The sequence below is a fragment of the Protopterus annectens genome, chromosome 9.part0 (genome assembly GCF_019279795.1).
Source record: "Protopterus annectens isolate FY-2018-M chromosome 9.part0, PAN1.0, whole genome shotgun sequence".
Classification (NCBI taxonomy): domain Eukaryota; kingdom Metazoa; phylum Chordata; order Ceratodontiformes; family Protopteridae; genus Protopterus; species Protopterus annectens.
The window spans coordinates 676,907,567-676,928,105 of record NC_056743.1 but is presented as its reverse complement, the minus strand read 5'-3'; the positions used below and the strand labels follow the sequence as shown (position 1 = coordinate 676,928,105).

Genomic DNA, 20,539 nt, shown 5'->3' with positions numbered 1-20,539 from the left:
TACCAAAAATACAAAACACCTAACGGAATACAAACAGCTTTGGAATAGGGTTAAAAAAACAAATTACTTCTGACTGCAAATCCTACTACTCCAAGCTTCAGACCAATCACAAGTCCAACTTTAAGAAATTTTGGAGTAGTATCCCTACCTTACACCTTGCAGAAAAGAAAACCCTTACCCAGACCCTAGCTCTCTAGATCACATCATAACCACCAAATTTAACTCTTTCTTCATAGACTCAATAGCCAAACTTACTACTTCCCTCCCTATCAACTCAGTACCCACCTCCATTCCCAGCCCCCACAACTCATCTAGTTCTCCCTCCAATCCAACTCACCACCCCTCTCTTTACTCTTAAACCCATCCCTGTTAATACCATAAAAAAACTCCTCCAAAAGTTAAAGCCATACTCCAGTGCACCAGACAACTTACCTTCTAACTTCCTCAAGTTAGCTGCAGATGGCATATCCATCCCCATCTGTAGCCTAATTAATCGTTCCATTCAGGAGTTCTATGTACCTGTCCTCTGGAAAAAAAAAAACTTTATTTTTCCCTTACACAAAGTTGGCAACAACACCGACATCTCCAATTTCCGTCCCATAGCCATTCTCTCCCCTAGCTCTAAAATCCTGGAAAAGTGTATTCACCTGCAACTCTTACCCTACTTTTTTAGACAATCACCTACTGACACCAACACAGCATGGTTTCAGACCTGGTCACAGTACCACCACAGCACTTCTATCCTTCCTTGACAGCATTAACTGCGCTTGTGACTCGGGCAATCTTGTTTCTACCCTTCTCCTAGACCTATCCAAGGCCTTTGACACCATCTCCCATAGTCTTCTTCTGTCCAAACTCTCTCACCTTAATCTTTCCTCCTCTTCCATCAGCTGATTTTCCAGTTACCTGTCAGACAACAAGCAGACAAATGGAAAAACTGTACGTCCTCCTACCTTGACTTTCTGACAGGCATTCCCCAAGGTTCAATCCTGGGTCCACTCCTTTTTAACATTTTCATTAATAACTTTCATCTTTGTATCCCTAATGCTAAACTTGTTCAATATGCAGATGACTCGACCATTATCTGCACTGCCAAATCCCTCCCAGAACTCTTGCATACAACTCAGGCTGCCTTCAGTAGCACTGAGACATGGATGCTAAATAATCTTCTTGCCCTCAGTGCTTCAAAAACCAAAATCATGATCTTTACCCCTTCCAAAAATACCAAAATAGACAAAAACTCCTTCTCCATAGTAAGCCAAAACTCAGCTTCTATCAAAAAAGTCCCTCATACTAAGCTTCTTGGTGTCCTTATAGATGACCAATTAAAATGTGATATTCACCTTCAAACTAACATCAAGAAAACTCACCAGAAACTCTGAATGCTATATCGTCACCATTGTTATCTTACCCCCTCAACTAAGCATATCCTCTCTGCCACCTACCTCCTACCCTCCCTCATGTACAGAGTCCATCTTCTCGCCAACCTAAAATCAACCCTTAAGATCAAACTGGCATTATGCTGCTATAAAATCTCCAAGTTCGCCACCAGCTCCAAATCCTTATCTCACCACTGTGACGCCTTACACACCTTAAAATGGCTAGAACTACCTAACTATCTCACTTACATTCAGCTCTGCATTGCTCAAAATCTCATCTTCAACTATCTCAATGCCCCTCCCGCTCCTCCATCTTTACTATGCATCTTCCTGAATGAGCACTCAGAACCAACGATCACAATGTCCTAGAAGTATACAGACCCCTATGTACTCCTGGGCAACTTCTATTGTCATTTTCCCACGCAAGAAAATGGAACTTACTCCCCCCTATATCCGAAGTACCCAGAACTTCTCCACTTTCAAGACCTTGCTCCAGTCCTACCTCTCTTCTACCTGGGAGTGCTCCTGGTCTCACCCCTCATAGCTTCAGTCTACTTACTCCCTCTCCCTACTCCATCTTCCTTCATCCTTCTTCCATAATTTCCACTTAACACAAGCCTTCCCATTTCTCCACTACCTATACCTCTTACATACAATTTATTTATTTTATTTTACATTTGTTAACTGGGAAATTCTGACTGGACCAGGTCCATTTTCAGCGGAGGCCCGGGGAGAAAAGCTCCAGCATCAAGTTATACAAATACAGTACATCCAGCGTAATACACAAAACAGATTACATCATGTATGCTGAGCATAGTAATATAACAAGAAATTAATAAAACACTCCAGGTAAAAGAAGATATAGAACATAGGTAAAAGACAATGTCAATTACAGTGCATCCAGCATAATACACAAAACAGGTTTTATCATATATGCTGAGCATAGTAATATAACAAGAAATTAATACAACACTCCAGGTAAAAGAAGATATAGAACATAGGTAAAAAGACAATGTCAGTTATACATTAGTAAGAGAAGAAAATATATCAAGTAAGATTCTGCAGTTAAAAGTACCCTTTCAGATGACCAAGCCTACAGGGGATCAGAGATCCAGCATGTGATCAGAGAGGAGTTTGGGGAGTTAGTAGTAGTATGGGTAGGGTTATGTGATACAAGGGGCATAACCAGGTACTAAGAAGGTGCAATTTGAGGGAGTTTTTGACTATGGGTGTGGAGGGGGCAGTGGACACGAATAGGGGAAGAGAGTTCCAAATTCTGGCAACAATGTGGGAGTAGAGTGCTTTCCCTGCATTATTGTTAGCCTTGGTGATGGAGAGGAGAGATTTTTCACTGGATCATAGGTACCGGTTTGCAGTATAGACAGTAAGTAGGTTGGATAATGAGAGTTATATTTCAGGATAATTGAGAATATTGTAGGCTGTGCCCAGCTGGTGATAGTTAAGTAGCTATGGTAGTTCAAGCCATTTTAGTTCTTTTAGTGCAGCACAGTGATTGTTTCTATAGGTTGAGTTAGTAGCAAACTTGGCTATTTTATTGTAGCATGATTCTAGTTTGTCTAGGTCACATTGTCTGATATGGGTAAAGATTGGTGCTGTGTATAATAGAGTTGAGAGGAGGTGGCTTTGTGCAAGAGTGAGTCTTGCTTTTTGTGAGAGAAAGGACTTATGTCTGTATGGGGAGCCTAGTTTTTTGTGTACTAGTTTTATGGCATGCAAGATGTGAACATCAAAGTGTAGATTATTGTCTATTTCAATGCCCAGAAGTTTGGTGTGGTTAGAACGGGAGATGGTGGTGCCTTCCTTAGATGTTATGGTAAAGGAGAGGGTGTTTTTTTTTTTTATCTGTTAGGGGTAAATAGATTTAGAATTAGTTTGATACCTGATATCCATTTTTCTACCGAGTTAAAGATATCTTGAGTGAGTGTATGTAGGGTGGTGAGAGATGAGGTGGAGCAGATCAGGGTTGATTCATCCACATATTGTATGAGTGTGGCATGTTGCGTAGAGCTGTTGAGGTTATTTGTGAAAATAGAGAACAATAGCGGGCCCAGTATAGAGCCCTGTGGGACTCCTATGGTGGTTGGAAGTTGTGTAGACAGAGTTCCTTTCCACTGGACCGATTGTTGCCTGTCAGATAGGTAGCTTCTGAACCAGCAACTCCCCTCTTACAACTACTTACTTACAATAACTACTTACTCTTACAATTACTTACAATTACCCTCTTTTTACATTAGACATTGTAGATATTTTACCTCTTACATACAACTATCCTCTTTTTACGTTAGACATTGTAGACCTTTTATTTTTTTCACACCACATTCAATCAGAATACTTATTTCCCAAATTGGTTCAGAAGCCACTTTCTACTGGCATTATTATATTGTTACATCTCTGTTTAAATTGTATGACACCTTGCATCAACTTCTGTTGAGTTCTTGCAATGTTAATTCTGTATACTACTTGTGTATTACTTCTTGCTTGCTTTTATATTAAATAATGAATGTATTAACTTTTGTTGATTTTTTTTTTTTTTTTTTGCTTTTTATTGACTGCACACGGAGCTTTTCTCCCTGGGCCGCCATTGAAAAGGGCTCATCTTGGCCCAATGGACTTTCCTGGTTAACAAACTGAAAATAAATAGTGTATACACTACTGGTTAAACCACATCCTGAATGCTGCATACAGATTTAAAGATCCTGAATAGTCTGATAGTAGCACTGTACTCAGATGTCCTTCATTTTCAAGCATATCCCTGTATTTAACTCTGAATTGTGCTCTGCTACTTTAAATGTATATTTTTTTGACGGACAAGAAAGCATAAAAAAATAAAAATCATAATCCTCAGTATTGCCAGCAGTTACAGTTCTATATTATTCACAAAAAATGAATGGTGGTGTAAATTTTTCTCTTTGAACTACATCATGAAAGAAGAGCATCATTATTGAAAGCATGTCTGATTTTGCTTTGCCCCTATTTTGTAAATCAGAGGTTAAAAGTTGTTTGGTTAGCAGTGATAGATGAGATAGATAGAAAAAAACAACTTAAGTGGTTTCAGAGTTAGAGAATTTGTGAGTGGCAAAAAGACACTGCAGTTGTACTCATGAAAAGAAAGTAGGGATGGGGAAATGTGATTTAGACCCACAGGATTGTAGCTGAAAGCTTAAAGATGACGGTGTACAAGAAACGGGAAGGTAGGATGTTAGTAAGGAGCTTTGTCACCTTAAGAATAGCAGAACTATGAAATGAACAGACAAAAATAATGATCATGTAGGAAAAGAAGGGTCTTTGAAAATTAATTTGACCATTAGGCTGTGGACAAAAAGAAGGGGTTGGGCTGTCTGAATGGTGCTGGCTTCATTCCATGTACTCTCTGACTTAAAGTATGCTCAAATGTTTGCATATACATTGTAATGATTTTTTTTGTGGATTTTCTTTGTTTATTGTTGTATAGCCACGTCTTATTCTGTCCTGAGCCTGAAATTGGTCATTTTGATCAGTACTCTATCTCTGGTAAGCAAACTTGAATAAATTAATATAATCTGTGGTTGGATATTCTTGCAAGATGTGGCAGAGAAATTTGCCTTTGCGATCTCTGCTTCATTGGTTTGAAAGGCTTGGAGAGGAGAATGGATGTGACATTAAGATGCCTGAAATGGCCAGAATGAGACACTACCTGGGAAAGAGAGCACTTTCTTTTTGCCAACACGGTCAAAGATACCGTTCAGAAATATTGATAAGGTTTGCAAGAATGCTGAAGTTATGACTAATAAAATTTCTTTCTGTTTTTTTTTTTTTTTTTTTTTTTTTTTTTTTTTTTTTAATGTTTTAAGATGGTCTCCAGGTAGATTGCTAGGAGCAGCTGTAGTCAGCTTTAATTTTTTGATGCTACTTGTGGGGACTGGTTGGAAGGAGAAATGCTGAAGGAGGTTATTTGATTGAGTAGGGAACTCGAGCTTGATTAGTCACCTTGTTGGTTAATGACTGTACAGTCTGTATAAAGTGAGTATTAATTGTGGTTGGCTGTGGTATAATTTTGTTTCTGTGTGTTTGGTGTTGGCTGTGTGGCTTGTTCTGGATTTAAAAGTTTATTGATTGAGGCTCAGAGCAGGTTTGTGTTCTTAGTCTGTATGTTTTGATTGGTTGAGTATTGGGTAGTAGTAATGTTAGTAGTGTGTTATTTGAAGTATCTGGGAGTAACCATAGACAACAGTCTTGGATTTGAACAACATGTAAACATTACAGTTAAAGACAAACCAAAAACTTGATGCGTTGCATAGTATAAAAAGATTGATTCACATTCAAATTAAAAATAACCCTAGGTAGTCCTTTCCTCAGTCATAAATTATTCTATGGTAATATCAAAATTGGGTAGTTGAAACTAATAGACACTGTCAAATTATCTATACAATGTTACTGGCTTGCAGAGGTCAACTGCCATGGTAAACTCTTTAAACAGAATTAAAATGTGCACTTCTTAGTGCCTTGGGTACATCACCCGAGATCTACTAACAAATATCTACTTCTGTATATGAAAAAAAAAAAAAGAAAAACAACTTTTCGGTACTTGCGTATTATCACAACCATATTCTCAACAACTTGATAATATGCAAGTAGCACTGCATCTGCACAGTGTCCTAGTTTCTTAGAAAGTTTCTCAGTACTTTAGACTGAAACACAAGCAACTGACTGTTTGGGGGGGGGGGGTTTCAACAATAAAGTTTGCGTATACCCGAAAGCAAGAGCCTAAACTGTCCGATTTTCCCTGTAAGTGAGTGTGCAGCTGTAAGTGTTCTGATTCACTTTCCTTTAAATATCGTGAAAAAAGAAATACATTTGCAGGCTGAAACTGCATTGCATGTTGTATGGCTTAATTAGTGCAGTGGTGTTATGTGGGTAAAGTAGTAAAAAGCAAAGAATGCCAACAAAACAAAAGAGTGGCATCAGCAAGCAAGCCACCATACCAACTGCCGTTAGTGATGTCACATCACGGGCGCTGGGTATTGCCATTGCTTCGCATGCCTGTCAGTTGATTACCAGATGAAATGGGTGCAAGTTGTAAAATAATGGTGTGTCAAAGGCCCTCAAAATAGGGACAGATTTTGCACATTGCCGTTAGAGTTTTTTAGAAACTGGACAACTGTCAACAGCTACTGGTAGGTACTTACGTGCTCTCGACTTGGTTGACAGCGATAAATTGTCTGACCTTTCATTTCCCCATACAGCAAAATCTGTTGAAAGAAAAGTCACTGTAATGACAGACACTTCAGTGACACACACTTGCAAATTAACTTTAACAGCATATTTCGGCAGGAGAAGGACTTGGAAATGAGCCGCTTCTCCTGCTCCAAATGTGGTTGCGATAATACGCAAGTACCAACTTTTCTTGTACAGTTGACAAAATTCCTAGTGTTTGCCTAATTGCAGTGGTGTATCTCTGTAATATATAAAATCAGACACACCTTAGTCCCATCCTTTTTATAAGTAGGGTAAATAATTCTCAGTAAAGCTAACCACTCTAACCTTTGCGGCATCACATAGCCACATTTTGAATTCATAATGTCAGAATGTACACTCTATCCATTTAGTATACTGTAAGGTATAGCCTTATGTAAATAACTGGGACTTGTATGTAGCATGTTTGCATAGCTTTTCTTATTTCTGTGTTATCTGTATCGTTTTATGATTACATGTGCCCCTCACCCCCCCCAAGAATGGGCTAACTCAGTTGAAAAAACGTTGATGCACAGGTAAGTATTTTTCAGTGCTATGTGGGATGGGGCATTAATTCATTAAAAAGAAAGGTCCTGTGCAGAAAGGAAAGAGTGAGGGCTGCAGATTATTAGTCTAGTGGTACGTTATAGATAGCTTTATCATACAGATGAAAGTTATTTGCTTAGACAGGATTTTATGCACTGAATACAGAGGATGGTGGAAAATGTAGGCTCTGGGAAAAAAATAAAGATATTTGACAGTACTGGCAGGTTATGTGAAATCTTTAAGACTGAAGATGAAAGACTGAACTCTTGATGTGAAAAATTTGCATGATATGAGAAGATAAAACTGCAATGTTGTTTAATATCATGGTGGTAAGTATGCTACAGAAACATAAGACGCTATGGGGAGAGATAGAGAGAAGGGGAACAAGACTTGGAGTTTCTGGAATGTGAGATTTCTTTTTCTTTTTTGTCTTCTAGACTATGGTAAACTAACAGTAAAGGCCCAAATGAAACATTAAAAAAACAGAACGTGATTTGTGGAAGGGTAAAATATTAAAGAGACAGTAGGAATGTTTTTTGTTAGTTGTAAAAGAAGTGATTCTATGGAAAGATGGCATAACATTTTGTCAAGACAGAACTGATGGAAACAGTCATCAAATTTACTTTATATGTTTTGTCAGTATGTTTTTGTGGAAAAAGGAGTCATTTTGTCTACTCGCTGCTGATGCCTGCATCCCTTATATTTGCCCATTTGTTGCTGCTTGTCCCTCTTTGAGCAGGACAGTCTGTATTTGTGCAGTTGTGCCCATGGAAAAACAAGAACACCACCAAATATCCTGAGATTTCATGACAAAAAAGTTTCTGTTATTAGATGTATAAAATATTTTTGTATTTGAAGCATCTCTAATATTATATGAAACAATAGAAACAGCCCAAACTCAAATGGCAAGCATTTACTTTGGAAATAAAGTGAAGTCCAGTTCTTTGCACTAATTTTGAGTACAGTTTGTATGGTTTTCCTGCAAAATCTCACATTAACATAAGTAATGTCTCACTTTGGGTATCTGAAAAAGTGGTAACACCAATACAGTTTTAGAATAAAAACGTGGAGCTCCTGCATATACAGCACCAAAATTACCTATTCTAAATACTTAAACCTTGCCTGTGATATAAATAGGACCTGCTGGAGAGACCGGTATATATCCTATAGACTACCCCTTCTCTGGAACAGGCACCCAATTCATGTGAAGCAGAGTTCCTCCCTAACCCAATTCAAGTGTAACTTGGACAATTGGATGGGAAACGGAATTCATCCCTAGTTTGGCACCTCTGTCTTTAATTGACATAGGCAGCCTATAAATGGTTCATCTCCTAGACCCCTGTTTGTAAATGTTGTTTTGTCTCCCAAACTGCTGCTTACACATATCAAAGGTACCAGAACTTTTATTAGAGATTTGGGATGCATGACTATGCTTAAAAGGCCCTTGAGGTCATTAGCCTAGTATACACCTATGAACCTGTAAAGCTTTCCATAACTGTAAATCAACAATCTGATCACCAGTAAATCAAAGTAAGCAAAGTATGCATTTGAAGTGTAATGTGGGAGAAAATAGCACAAAACCAGTAGCAATGGAAACTTGCTGGAATGCCAGAAACAATAATCCTAAAAAAAGGCAAGCACTTTGCTACCAAGCAGCAGAAGGGTAACTAGTCAGAAACTGCTTCTGTGAGCTTCAGGTTTTGGTCATATGTTCAAGTCACATTTTTTCTAGAAGGTTTGTGTAATGGGTTTTCCCTTATCCCTAATGAGCTCAAACCCAGAGATAGTTATAGCAGGGTAAAGTAATCAGTGCTGTACCCATTCAACCAAATACAGATATATAAACGAACAAATAAAGAAACAGTACTGTTTAAGCTTGTAGTAATAAAATTGGTTGTAACACTTAAATGTGCTTAAAACTGTCAGAACACCACTCACAGTAGCCAAACCTGGAACAAATTATAGCACAAACTTCAATCATCCACAACCAATATCAACCAATGTACAAATACTCCAAGTACAAGAAAAAGTCAAGCGCTTTCGCCATGAGACTTCATCAAAACTAAAGGAAAGTTAATTACCCATCCCTTTTATATAAACGATAAAGCAATTATCCCTAATTAAATCAATCAATTATTTTAAAGTTACAATACTCAATAATAAAAACAATGATCTAAACACATAACCTTATAATCTAAAAATTCATATTTAAAAGTACATTAATACATTCCCTTTCTCATGATAAAATAAAAAATGTTCTTTCCATCAAGTTTATACAACGTACTTATAAAAGGTGGTAACACGTGTAGGGTTAAAGAGGCACTAAATGGTATAATACGTGTTAAGTTAAAGTTTAGTTGCCCTATACTTTAACTCGGGTCTAATACAAATGTGATCATTAATAAACTGCTAAGGGCTGAGATGAGATGGCAACTTAAATTGAACGCCACCGTTGCTCCTGGAATTAATGATCACATTTGTATTAGACCTGAGTTAAAATATAGGGCAACTAAACTTTAACATTAACACATATACTATTTAGTGCCACTTTAACCCTACACATGTTACCACCTTTTATAAGTACGTTTTTTTATTTTTATATTTGATGGAAAGAACATTTTTTATTTTATTATGAGAAAGAGAATATATTAATGTACTTTTAAATATGAATTTTTAGATTATAAGGTTATGTGTTTAGATCATTGTTTTTATTATTGAGTATTGTAACTTTAAAATAATTGATTTAATTGGGGATAATTGATTTATCTTTTATATAAAAGGGATGGGTAATTAACTTTCCTTTAGTTCTGATGAAGTCTCACGACGAAAGTGCTTCACTTTTTCCTGTACTTGGAGTATTTGTACATTGGTTAATAATGGTTACGGAAGATTAAAGTTTGTGCTATAATTTTGTTCCAGGTTTGGCTACCGTGAGTGGTGTTCTGACAGTTTTAGTGTTTATTGCCACTCTTTTACACCATTTTCTTGTTACTTAAATATGCTTTTCATCTGGACGTCTCCACTGAAAGTGGGTTCTGCCCTGTCAATCTATACAGTTAACAAAATTATCTAATTGAAGTACAACAGACTGTGGCAGGTTTAAAGAACATATATTATGTCTTTAAGCAGACAGAGCTTTCTAATGCTCTTACAAGTTCATAAATTTGAACTAGGCTAATGAACACCAGGGCCATTATCAACCTATCTGCGAACCGGTACCCAATTGTCTCCTTATATATCATGGGAGTTTATTTGGAGGGGGTATGTCAGGAAGTTTCTAAAGGTGATGTGGGAGAGGGGTATGTTAGTTTGGGCATAGTTACTATCTTCCTTTATCTATAAGAGACATGGGGGCCAGACCTGGGGCAGATTTTCGATCTCCTATCCAGTGGTCAAGATTATGCATAAATAGGATTGTGGATGGACTGTGTTTCATGTGGATGGGGAATTTGTTCCAGAGCATGGGGATCCTCTAAGACCCATATCTATCTCTGCAACATGTCCTATTTATGTTGCAAGCAAAATGTAAATTTTTGGAACTAGTGGTTCTGATGCTTTTCATTTTGTGGATGTGCAAAAGGTCCATCAGAGCTAGATCCGAAGATGCCTTATATGCTAGGCATAGATTACCAATCGGTAACCTGCAGGGGACTGAGTATAGAGCTAGGCATTAAGGCAGTCCATATAAGACATTATGTTTATACTCTGGATTCTCCTGGTAAGGAATCTTTGTGGGTATTCCAACTGTTGCATATATCTAGTCGGGTAAATGCCAAAGGGTCATTGTACTCAATTATGGGTCTGATAAGGGCTGAATAAAGTGGCAGTAAGACTTCCTAGGATGTGGATGTTATGTCCTTATTTATAAGTTGGGTGGCATAGAATGATTTTCATACTACCTTGGCCACTTGGTCAAAGGCCAGATTACTGTGTACATTTGTTCCCAGATCCCTGACTGCTGGGTCAACTCTTAGGGATGTCTTATCGATGGAGTAATTAGCCTGGGTAGCTGTTTCTCCAAAAGGCACTATAATGCATTTCTTGGCATTGAGTTTTAGTCTGTGACGTTGGCATCAGTAATTTGTCTGCATTAGACCCTCTTGTGAGATGTTTGTCATGTGGGGAATCCTATGATAGCTTCCAATTTGCAGTTATCTGCGAACTTGGTTAGCCCTATGTCTTTGACATTAGCCTTTAGCCTTTACCTCAGTGAAGTAGATGCCAAATAAGAACAGTCCCACCAGGGAGACCTGAGGTGCCTCGCTGGTGACTGGTCTCTTATTGGAGGTAGTCTCTCCAATCCTGACTTCCTGGATCCTGTCTGCTGAGCCAGCTAACAATCTAGTGAATTATGTAGGGATTTATGCTCCATTTAGTGAGTTTGTAAACTATACTTGAGTGGGATATTATATCAAATGCTTTAGCCAGTCCAGGTAGGCTGTATGCACCAATTTCCCCTCATCCATTGCCTTCGTGACCTTCAAAGAAGTCCAGTAGGTTTAATAGGCATAGCATTCCACTGAAAAAGCCAAACTGCATTAGGTCCAGTGTCTGGAAGTTGCTTGTGTCTTTGATTATTTCCATAATAATTTGTTTCATGACTTTGCATGTTAGACTAGTCGGACTAATAAGTCTGTAATTTCTGTGGCCAGCTGAAGCAGGATAACTGTTGCAGTCCTCCATTCTCCATTCTTATGACAGCCTGTTTTGAGCCTATAATTTAGAACAGGAAAAAGCCCAAAGTAATAAAAAGAATCGTATTCAAAATTCTAGTGGAAGAAAACAGAAGTACATTTAAGCTAACTGGCACACGTCATATAATGAAACTAATAAATTAGGGCTTTTACACTTTAGGGGTTATTCTTGGATTTCCAAAGTGTTCTTGCAACATCATTGATGCCCTGTATGTGGAAAACTTTCAGAGGTTGTAGTAAATTGCCTTTTTCCAAGTATCCAGTTTTAGGGTTTCTAGCCATCTGACTTGTTGCAGTTCAGCCCCAAAAACATGGTTGATGCTGCTATGTCATTGAATCTGTTGAGGCAAATTTGAAGAAAAATGTGACTTTTTTGCATGATGGCTTGAACATTACAGCCTGGCCATGGAAAAGGTATAAGTTATAACAACAGTAAATGAATGACAACTGTCAACTGTAATTTCAACCTTTTTTGAAAACCACTGATTTCTGTATTATTGAACATAAGCTTGACAAGAAACTATTACTGTTGTTTTACTAGAGGTTATCCCTATATAAAGGTCAAGGCACAGCCCTTAGGACATTCTGCTGTCATATATAATGATTCCAAAGACCTCTGATATTGCTTTATACTTGCGTTTGACCTCACATTGTTCTGAATTACTGACACCAATCCCCACATTTGGTTCCAGGACCCATGCTTCAACACTGACACTACAGTGCAATGCTGAAGGTGTTATGCTACACTTTTGAGGTGCCTTCCCTCACATTAGGTATTAAACCTGGGTTCTAGCTGCCTGACGTGGTGGATGCTTATAGTAAGTAGCAAAACAAGTAAGGGAATTATCTTTGCCTGACAAATTTCCCCATTTGAGAAGTACCGCTTTGGGTTTCCACCAAAAACAAACCACATGCCTAATGTGACTGACATGTCATTAATTTTTGGTAGGGTGTTTTTTTTGTCACACCCCCCCCCCCTTCAAATGGTGATATAGACGAGCTTAACCATTGTATTAACGGAGTAGCCAGATTTGCTCCAGGATAAATGGCCATCACTGTCATGTTCTTGCAGACTTGAATGGCTTTGTTTACCAATCTTATGTTTTTTTCTTCAACTGTATTTCGGTTTTTATAGGTTCATAGGTGTATACTAGGTTAATGGCCCTGGGGCCTTTACAAGCCTAACCATAGGATTACCCAGGCATAGTGAAGCCCGACCTTAGTTTCCAGTGCCTCTGTCGAGTAGAGCCACTGGTGTTATCCCTGAGGTGAATTTTCTGTTTCCCATCCACTCAATCAAGATTTCTGTTGAAGAGGGTCAGCGAGGTGCTCTGCTTGATATGTATGGGAAGTCTGTTTCATAGCATGGGCAGTCTCTGGGTTATAAACCTGTACCTCTAGCACGTTCTGTTGATTGTGGTAATGAGGTTGAGGTCGCTGGAGCATGTGGTGTGGAGGGATTGGGATTTCTTTAGATGTAGAAGTTTTAACAGAGCTGGGTCAGACATGGCTTTGTAAGTCGAGAAGAGATCGCCTCTAAGTAGGCAATATGAGACAGTGAATATTTGGAGTTTTTAGAGTCTGTCCATATAGAACAAGTGTTTAAGGCCTAGGATCCTCTTTGTGAGGTACTTTTGCGGCGCCTCCAGTTGTTGCAGGTGTCTAGTGAGGTACATGCCAAAGGGGGCATTGTACTCTGATTGGCTTAATGAGGGAAGAGTAGAGGGAGACAATGACCGCTTTCTTCCTGGATGCAAATGCCTTAGTAATGAGATGTACCACATGGGACTTTCTGACCACAGTGGCAATGTGGTGATCAAAAAAGAGGTTGCTGTCAACCTGTGTTCCCAGAGCTCTTATAACGTCTTCTGTGTTCAGTGGACTACCATCAGTGTGGTAATTCATGGGAACTGGGTTTTTCCCAAAGGGGACAACGACACATTTTTTGGCATTGAGCTTAAGGCCATGGTTCTGACATCAGTTGTTGGTCACAGTGAGTCCATTCTGTAGGAAGTCAGCATCACTTGGGGAGTTAATAATAGTTCCCACTTGCAATCATCTGTGAACTTTCTCAGCCAGAGTCCCTTTGTGCTGGCCTGGATTTGAGAGAGTAGATACCAAACAGGAGAGGACCCAGGACCGAACCCTGTGGGACTCCACTCGTGACTAATTGGCAGTCTGACTTGGAGTCGGCTACTTTCACACTGTGGGTTCTATCTGTGAGCCAGGTTGCAACCCACCTAGTGATATAGGGGTTGATGCCAAGCTTAGTGAGTTTTTCTATTATTCCTGAGTGGGGAATGGTATCAAAAGCCTTGGGCAGATCAAGGTAGGCTGTATGAATCGCCTTGCCTTCATCCACAGCTCTGGTGACTGACTCAAAGAAGTCGACCAAGTTAAGCAGGCATGATCTGCCCTTCACAAAACCAAACTGTGTGGGATCCAGAGTTTGGAGATTCCCTATATCCTTGTTTATTAGCTCCAAGATAATGCATTCCATAGCTTTGCATATCAGACTTGTCAGGCTAATAGGGCGATAGTTCCCAGTTTTCTCTTCTTCACTGACCTTTTTCCCTCTAAGATTTGCTGTCCTGGTATCTATGCCTGTCTTAAATCTTCTGAACAATTCTTAATCCATGTAACCCATGCTGTAAGTAAAGCTGGTGACAGAATATCATCCACTCACTCACCTGTTTTGTGGAATTTTCTTCCTTCCTCAATAGTCAATTGCATTAACTAGAATCTGAGACTTAAAAAGAGAACTAAAACATACATAACATAAATGTAAGTAGCGTAGAAAGTCATAATTTTAGCTCTTCTCTTATTATTCTCCAATTGTTTGTGCGACATCTAATTATTGTACTTGATTTTTGTTTGTATTATATTTCTTTATTCCTAACTCTGCTTTATCCTTTCACATGGGGAGTCCTTGCTGCCTGAGTCTCCCCTGAAATGAGGCTCGTGGCTTAGTGGAATTCTACATGCTTAACAAATATTAGTTAAATGAAAATAAAATACTGTACAGCTGCTAAATTAAAGTGTTATTCCATGGAAATGTACCTCACATTTTTTATAAGATTACATTAGCTGGAGATGTTTATTTTTGAAACTTGAAATGACTGATTGTAGGCAATGTAATGCATACCTTCTACATTTAAATTACATAGCAAAGAACATGAGTTTTCTAGTGTTTGACTTAATATAATTCAACTACAAAAAGTCTCATCAGATAAACAGTGTTTTTTTTTTTTTTTTTTGTGATTCTGACCACTCCTGTCTGTGATCCTGACGTTTTTAATGTATCTAAAATCTTTGTATGGAATATGCATGCATTTGCTTTATCTGTTTATAATAACTCTTTTTTAATTTCACAAAGCTTTACCCCCTAGAAGCCCAGCAGACCTCCCACTTTCAATTCTCGAATTGGGCTGCTCAGGAACATTTGAACTTATTACCAAGGCTGAGGAAGAAAATGGATGTATCTTCCCCCTGTCAACAGTAGGTGTTAAAATATGCACTAAATCTTAGTGGTTTTGATTGCAGTAAGGGGTGTGTATTAATGTTTTGCATGGGAGTTGTATTATTATGTGCCCTGCTGCTTTGCTGTATGTTTTAGTACTGTAGACAGAAAGCCCTGGTTCCATACTGCTTGAACTGTCCAGATTTTTGCCTCATAGTTTTGGTCTGTTCCTCATACAATTCATGACTTTCTGGCAACTTACTGTGATGATCTGAGGACTGAAATGCATACCAAGACAAATCCTGTTTTGTTGTAGCAACTTTCTAAGTTTATAAGCGCAGTATTTAAAATTTGCCCTTATTTATGGGCCATTGTCCCTCCATTCTATCAGGCTTTGTCCAGATTTTTTGCACTTACAGGTTGAGAGGTATGTCTGGTTCATCTGTTTTTGAATAGTGTAGTAGTGCCTTAGTGCAGTATAAGGAGGTACATTAACTGTATGCAAGATTTTACATAACCATTTGTGATGCCGTCTGTTTACATGAAAAATTCTTAATTTAGTAGTTCATATATTCACCATTGGACAATTCAGTGGCTCAGTGGTAAAGCTGTTGATTAGGTATGGGTACAGATCTTTATGAAGGAATACAGAAATGCCGTTTAACTGGGTACTAAAAGTAATGATGCCTTTGAGGGTAGTCAGAAAATAAAATTGCTGTTTCTCTATGTAGACTGTATAATTGACAATAATGATTACAATGTAGGGAGGATAATAGTAGCATCAAAACTGCACGACTGTCAGTGCTATAATTGGTATGTTTCTCATTATTTGCAGCTTCCTCATGGCCTGCCTCCCTATGCAGTGGACCTTGCAGTGGAAGCCGAACAACGCTTCTTGTCTGATCCATCATGGTTGCCCATACATCACTTTGAACGATCCCAAAAGTAAGTCACAGAAAACCTGCTACAACAATAATTTGAATAGTATAAAAAAACGGAAGCTAGAGTTAAGGTATTGGGCTATGTAACATTAAACCTGTGGAGTGTAGGAGCATTCTAAAGTTTTATAACTGTTTCATACAGTAATTTTGATATTATAAGCATAATTTTAGTAGAGTGCTGAACATCTGTCTTTTTCTGTTGTTGTGTTGTGAAAATTGGAGCATTAATGAAATCCAGAAACAGTTACAGAAATTTTAAGTTCAGTGTTCTACTAGTATAATTTTTTTGTCTGTGTTTTCTTTTGAATTATATGTAATTTAAATTAAACATCGGAAAAGGTGTAGCACATTTAGAGGACTGCATGCACTGGTTTTCTTAAGCAGGTCACATGAGTTGCCTTAGCGAGGAATTTCCACCTCACAGATTCTGAGCTGCACACCAGAGGATGCCTAAATAAATCGTTTTTGGCCATGCTTTCTTTGAATTGTTGGAACAGGAAATGAGTTGTAGATGCACCAGATTTCTACAGTACTTTAGAGTGAGTTAATATAAGACAAGTAGTTTCTAACACATAGAGGAGACTGGTGTTACCGCCTTGCATTGGAGAATTTTACAACTTTATGAAAAGTGTTTCACTCAAAACGTCAAAACTCAAAGTATTGAAAGAAAAAAAAATTATGCAGGTGGCAAGCCCCCACCACCACTACAACTCATATCTACCAACTCTGGGATTGCTTAACAGTTTTCAGTATTTTGACTTTTAGATATTTTGTGCCAGCAGCAGCTTGTCAGTATTTTGACTGCAAGGCAAATGAATGTCACCCATGCGTGTGTGTATGTATGCCTGTAAATATGTATGTTTACTGTAAATTTTGATTTCATATTTAAAAGTAATGTTGTGACAGGTTTTCTTGTGTTTGTGTTGTCTGATTTGAATATTAGGATAATAGTAGAGGTTGGGAATTGTACTGTAAGTTTATCTTTGGATTTTTTTTATTTTTTTTCTGCTGTTAGTATGTAGTGATAAAGATGTTTAATGTATTACTTTTGGTATAGGAGTATTTTTGAGGGATTTGTTTAATTGTCTAAATCTCATAATTCTTCAGCACAATCCTGAGAATTAATTTTTGGCTGCTTGGTTGTAGAGATTTGAGTGAAAACTAAATTGTGGAGTTCATGGACAAAGTTTCTTGCAGGGGGCTAAGCCCCCATGCACATTTACAGATAATCACTATTGACAATCTTGCTTTGATTCTTTCATTTCTGGAATTATGTGAATCGGAATTTTGGGAGTGAAAACATGTTGTCATATTTGTTTAGAAAGCTATTTATGTATGTATTTGCAGAATTAATGGAGTGATTTCTCCAGATTGGTTGTTTTGTGTTTTTCTGTAATTTGGCCTGAAGAATTTACATGAGGCAAATATTTGGGGTCAAGCTTTTTGGACTGGCACTGTTGAGCTTCAGAAAGTGATAACTAGATCTCCTGCAGTGGCGACAGAGAGAAGTAAATGAACTTGACCAGTAGGAAACTGCAGTAGTGGTCTAGAAAACATTGTAGGGGAGAACAAGTGTTTAAATTCATGAGAGGTGTGCTGTATCTTGGTATAAGTCATCACATGAGCACCAGCATCATTTACTGTGTGTCAGATGGTGTGGGAGTTTCTCAAAATCCTTATCTGTCATTGGGAATTTCACCTGCGTCACCACTGGGTCTGAGACTGGCAAGACTTGGTCTGCCTGGCACCTAAAACTTTCCTAGGTTACTTTAGCCCCTCCCCTTACCCACAATGCTGTGTGTCCAAGGGGCTCATTTCTCATGAGTTTCCTTTCCTTGGCAATAATTCTTCTCCTCTGGCTTTTCCCGTTAGGGGTTGCACAGCCGAACAACAGTGCACAGAATGGTTGGCAGTGGGGTTTTACAGTGTCGAGTTGCCAGCCCAGCGCCCAACCTTACACCGAAAGCACACACATGCGCACCCTCACACCTAGATCCAATAATAATGAACACTACAAAGTCCCACGTGATAACCCTTGAAGTTAATCACCTTTATAAAAATAGATTTGAACTCTCTAGCTTGTTGAGGTTTGTATTCCAGTAGATAAGTGACAGTCCATCTGGTCCATATTGTAGTTCTTCACATAATCCCAAAATGTGTCTGTTGTGGATATGTTATCCACCATTTTCATGGTTGTTTATGACAGAATCTTCATTGGACCCTCAAAAGTTCATAGAGAACAGACACTGCAAATCCATTAGAAGCTCTGCTCAAAATATCTAAAAAGTACAAGGAGCACATGTCATTATCCAGGAAGTGCAAGTAGCTCATCCCATGGTAGACTGTGGAGCCCAACTCTTTCAAGACCTAGCTATCCTGGGGACTGTTGTCGCAGATGCCTCTGTTCTGTGATGGTGGGACATTATCTGGAAAAGGTGGTTCAAGGTGCCCTGTTGACCCATGAAGGCAGTTTGCATATCAATGCTCTAGAAATGAGGGCTATGATGACTATCCTTCTGACCGTGCAAGCATTTCAGGACTCCCTTCTCTCTGTTATGATGGACTCCTTTCTAACAACCTGACAATGGTTTGGTGTGTAAAGAGGGTGTTGGAACCTATCCCTTTTGTCAGGAGACCATGAGAGTATGAGTTTTGCTTTGCACATCCTGGGGGAAAATAGTTCTCTAGCAGATGAGCTCAGCCTCTCTGTCTTGTAGTGCCCCATGAGTGGTGTCCTGTCAAGCAGCATGGTCTATGTGCTATTGCTAGGGAAGCCTTGCTATGACCGTTTTACACCTCTAATGAACTTTAAATTCAGCAACTTTTTTCCCTTATTTATTTATTTATTTATTTATTTATTTTACATTTGTTAACCGGGAAATTCAGACTGGACCAGGTCCATTTTCAGCGGAGGCCCGGGGAGAAAAGCTCCAACATCAAGTTATACAAATACAGTACATCCAGCATAATACACAAAACAGGTTACATCATGTATGATGAGCATAGTAATATAACAAGAATTAATAAAAACACTCCAGGTAAAAGATATAGAACATGGGTAAAAAGACAATGTCAGTCATACTTTGGTAAGAAAAGAAAATATATCAAGTAAGATTCTACAGTTAAAAGTACCCTTTCAGATGACCAAGCCTACAGGGGATCAGAGCTCCAGCATGTGATCAGAGAGGAATTTGGGGAGTTAATAGTAGTATGGGTAGGGTTATGTGATACAAGGGCATAACCATGTACTAAGAAGGTGCGATTTGAGGGAGTTTTTGAAAATGGATGTGGAGGGGGCAGTGAACACAGATAGGGGAAGAGAGTTCCAATTTCTGTCAACGGTGTGGGTGTGGGAGTAGAGCACTTTCCCTGCATTATTGTTAGCCTTGGTGATGGAGAGGAGAGATTTTTCATTGGATCTTAGGTATCGGTTTGTAGTATAGATAGTAAGTAGGTTGGATAATGAGGGATTTTTTTCAGGATATTTGAGAATATTGTAGGCTGTGCCCAGCTGGTGATAGTTAAGTAGCTGTGGTAGCTCAAGCCATTTTAGTTCTTTTAGTGCAGCACAGTGATGGGTTCTATAGGTTGAGTTAGTAGCAAACTTGGCTATTTTATTTTAGCATGATTCTAGTTTGTCAAGGTCACATTGTCTGATTTGGGTAAAGATTGGTGCTGCGTATAATAGAGTTGAGAGGAGGTGGCTTTGTGCAAGAGTGACTCTTGCTTTTTGTGAGAGAAAGGACTTATGCCTGTATAGGGAGCCTAGTTTTTTGTGTACTAGTTTTATGGTATGTGAGATGTGAACATCAAAGTGGAGATTATTGTCTATTTCAATGCCCAGAAGTTTGGTGTGGTTAGAAGGGGAGATGGTGGTGCCGTCATTAGAGGTTAAAGGAGAGGTTTTTTTTTTTATCTGTTAGGGGTAAATAGTAGCAGTTTTGTCTTTTTGGGATTTAGAATTAGTTGGATCCCAGATATCCATTTTTCTACTGAGATAAAGGTATCTTGAGTGAGTGTATGTAGGGTGGTGGGAGATGAGGCGGAGCAGATCAGAGATGAATCATCTGCATATTGTATGAGTGTGGCATGTTGTGTAGAGCATTTGAGGTTATTTGTGAAAATAGAGAACAACAGCGGGCCCAATATAGAGCCCTGTGGGACACCTATGGTGGCTGGAAGTTGTGTAGACAGAGTTCCTTTCCACTGGACTGATTGTTGCCTGTCAGACAAGTAGCTTCTGAACCAGGCTATAGTAGAGGAGGTGAAGGATAATGATGTTAGTGA

General features: G+C 38.7%; 1 protein-coding gene across 1 annotated transcript in view; it reads left to right on the top strand.

Annotated features, from left to right (window-relative positions):
• Positions 1–20,539, top strand: part of SKIV2L (Ski2 like RNA helicase) — a 624,419-nt gene that overhangs the window by 1,617 nt on the left and 602,263 nt on the right. Inside the window, exons 2-3 of the mRNA XM_044083274.1 lie at positions 15,228–15,349; positions 16,147–16,256. Of these exons, the coding sequence (XP_043939209.1) occupies positions 15,228–15,349; positions 16,147–16,256 (232 nt within the window). The remainder of the gene's footprint in view (positions 1–15,227; positions 15,350–16,146; positions 16,257–20,539) is intronic.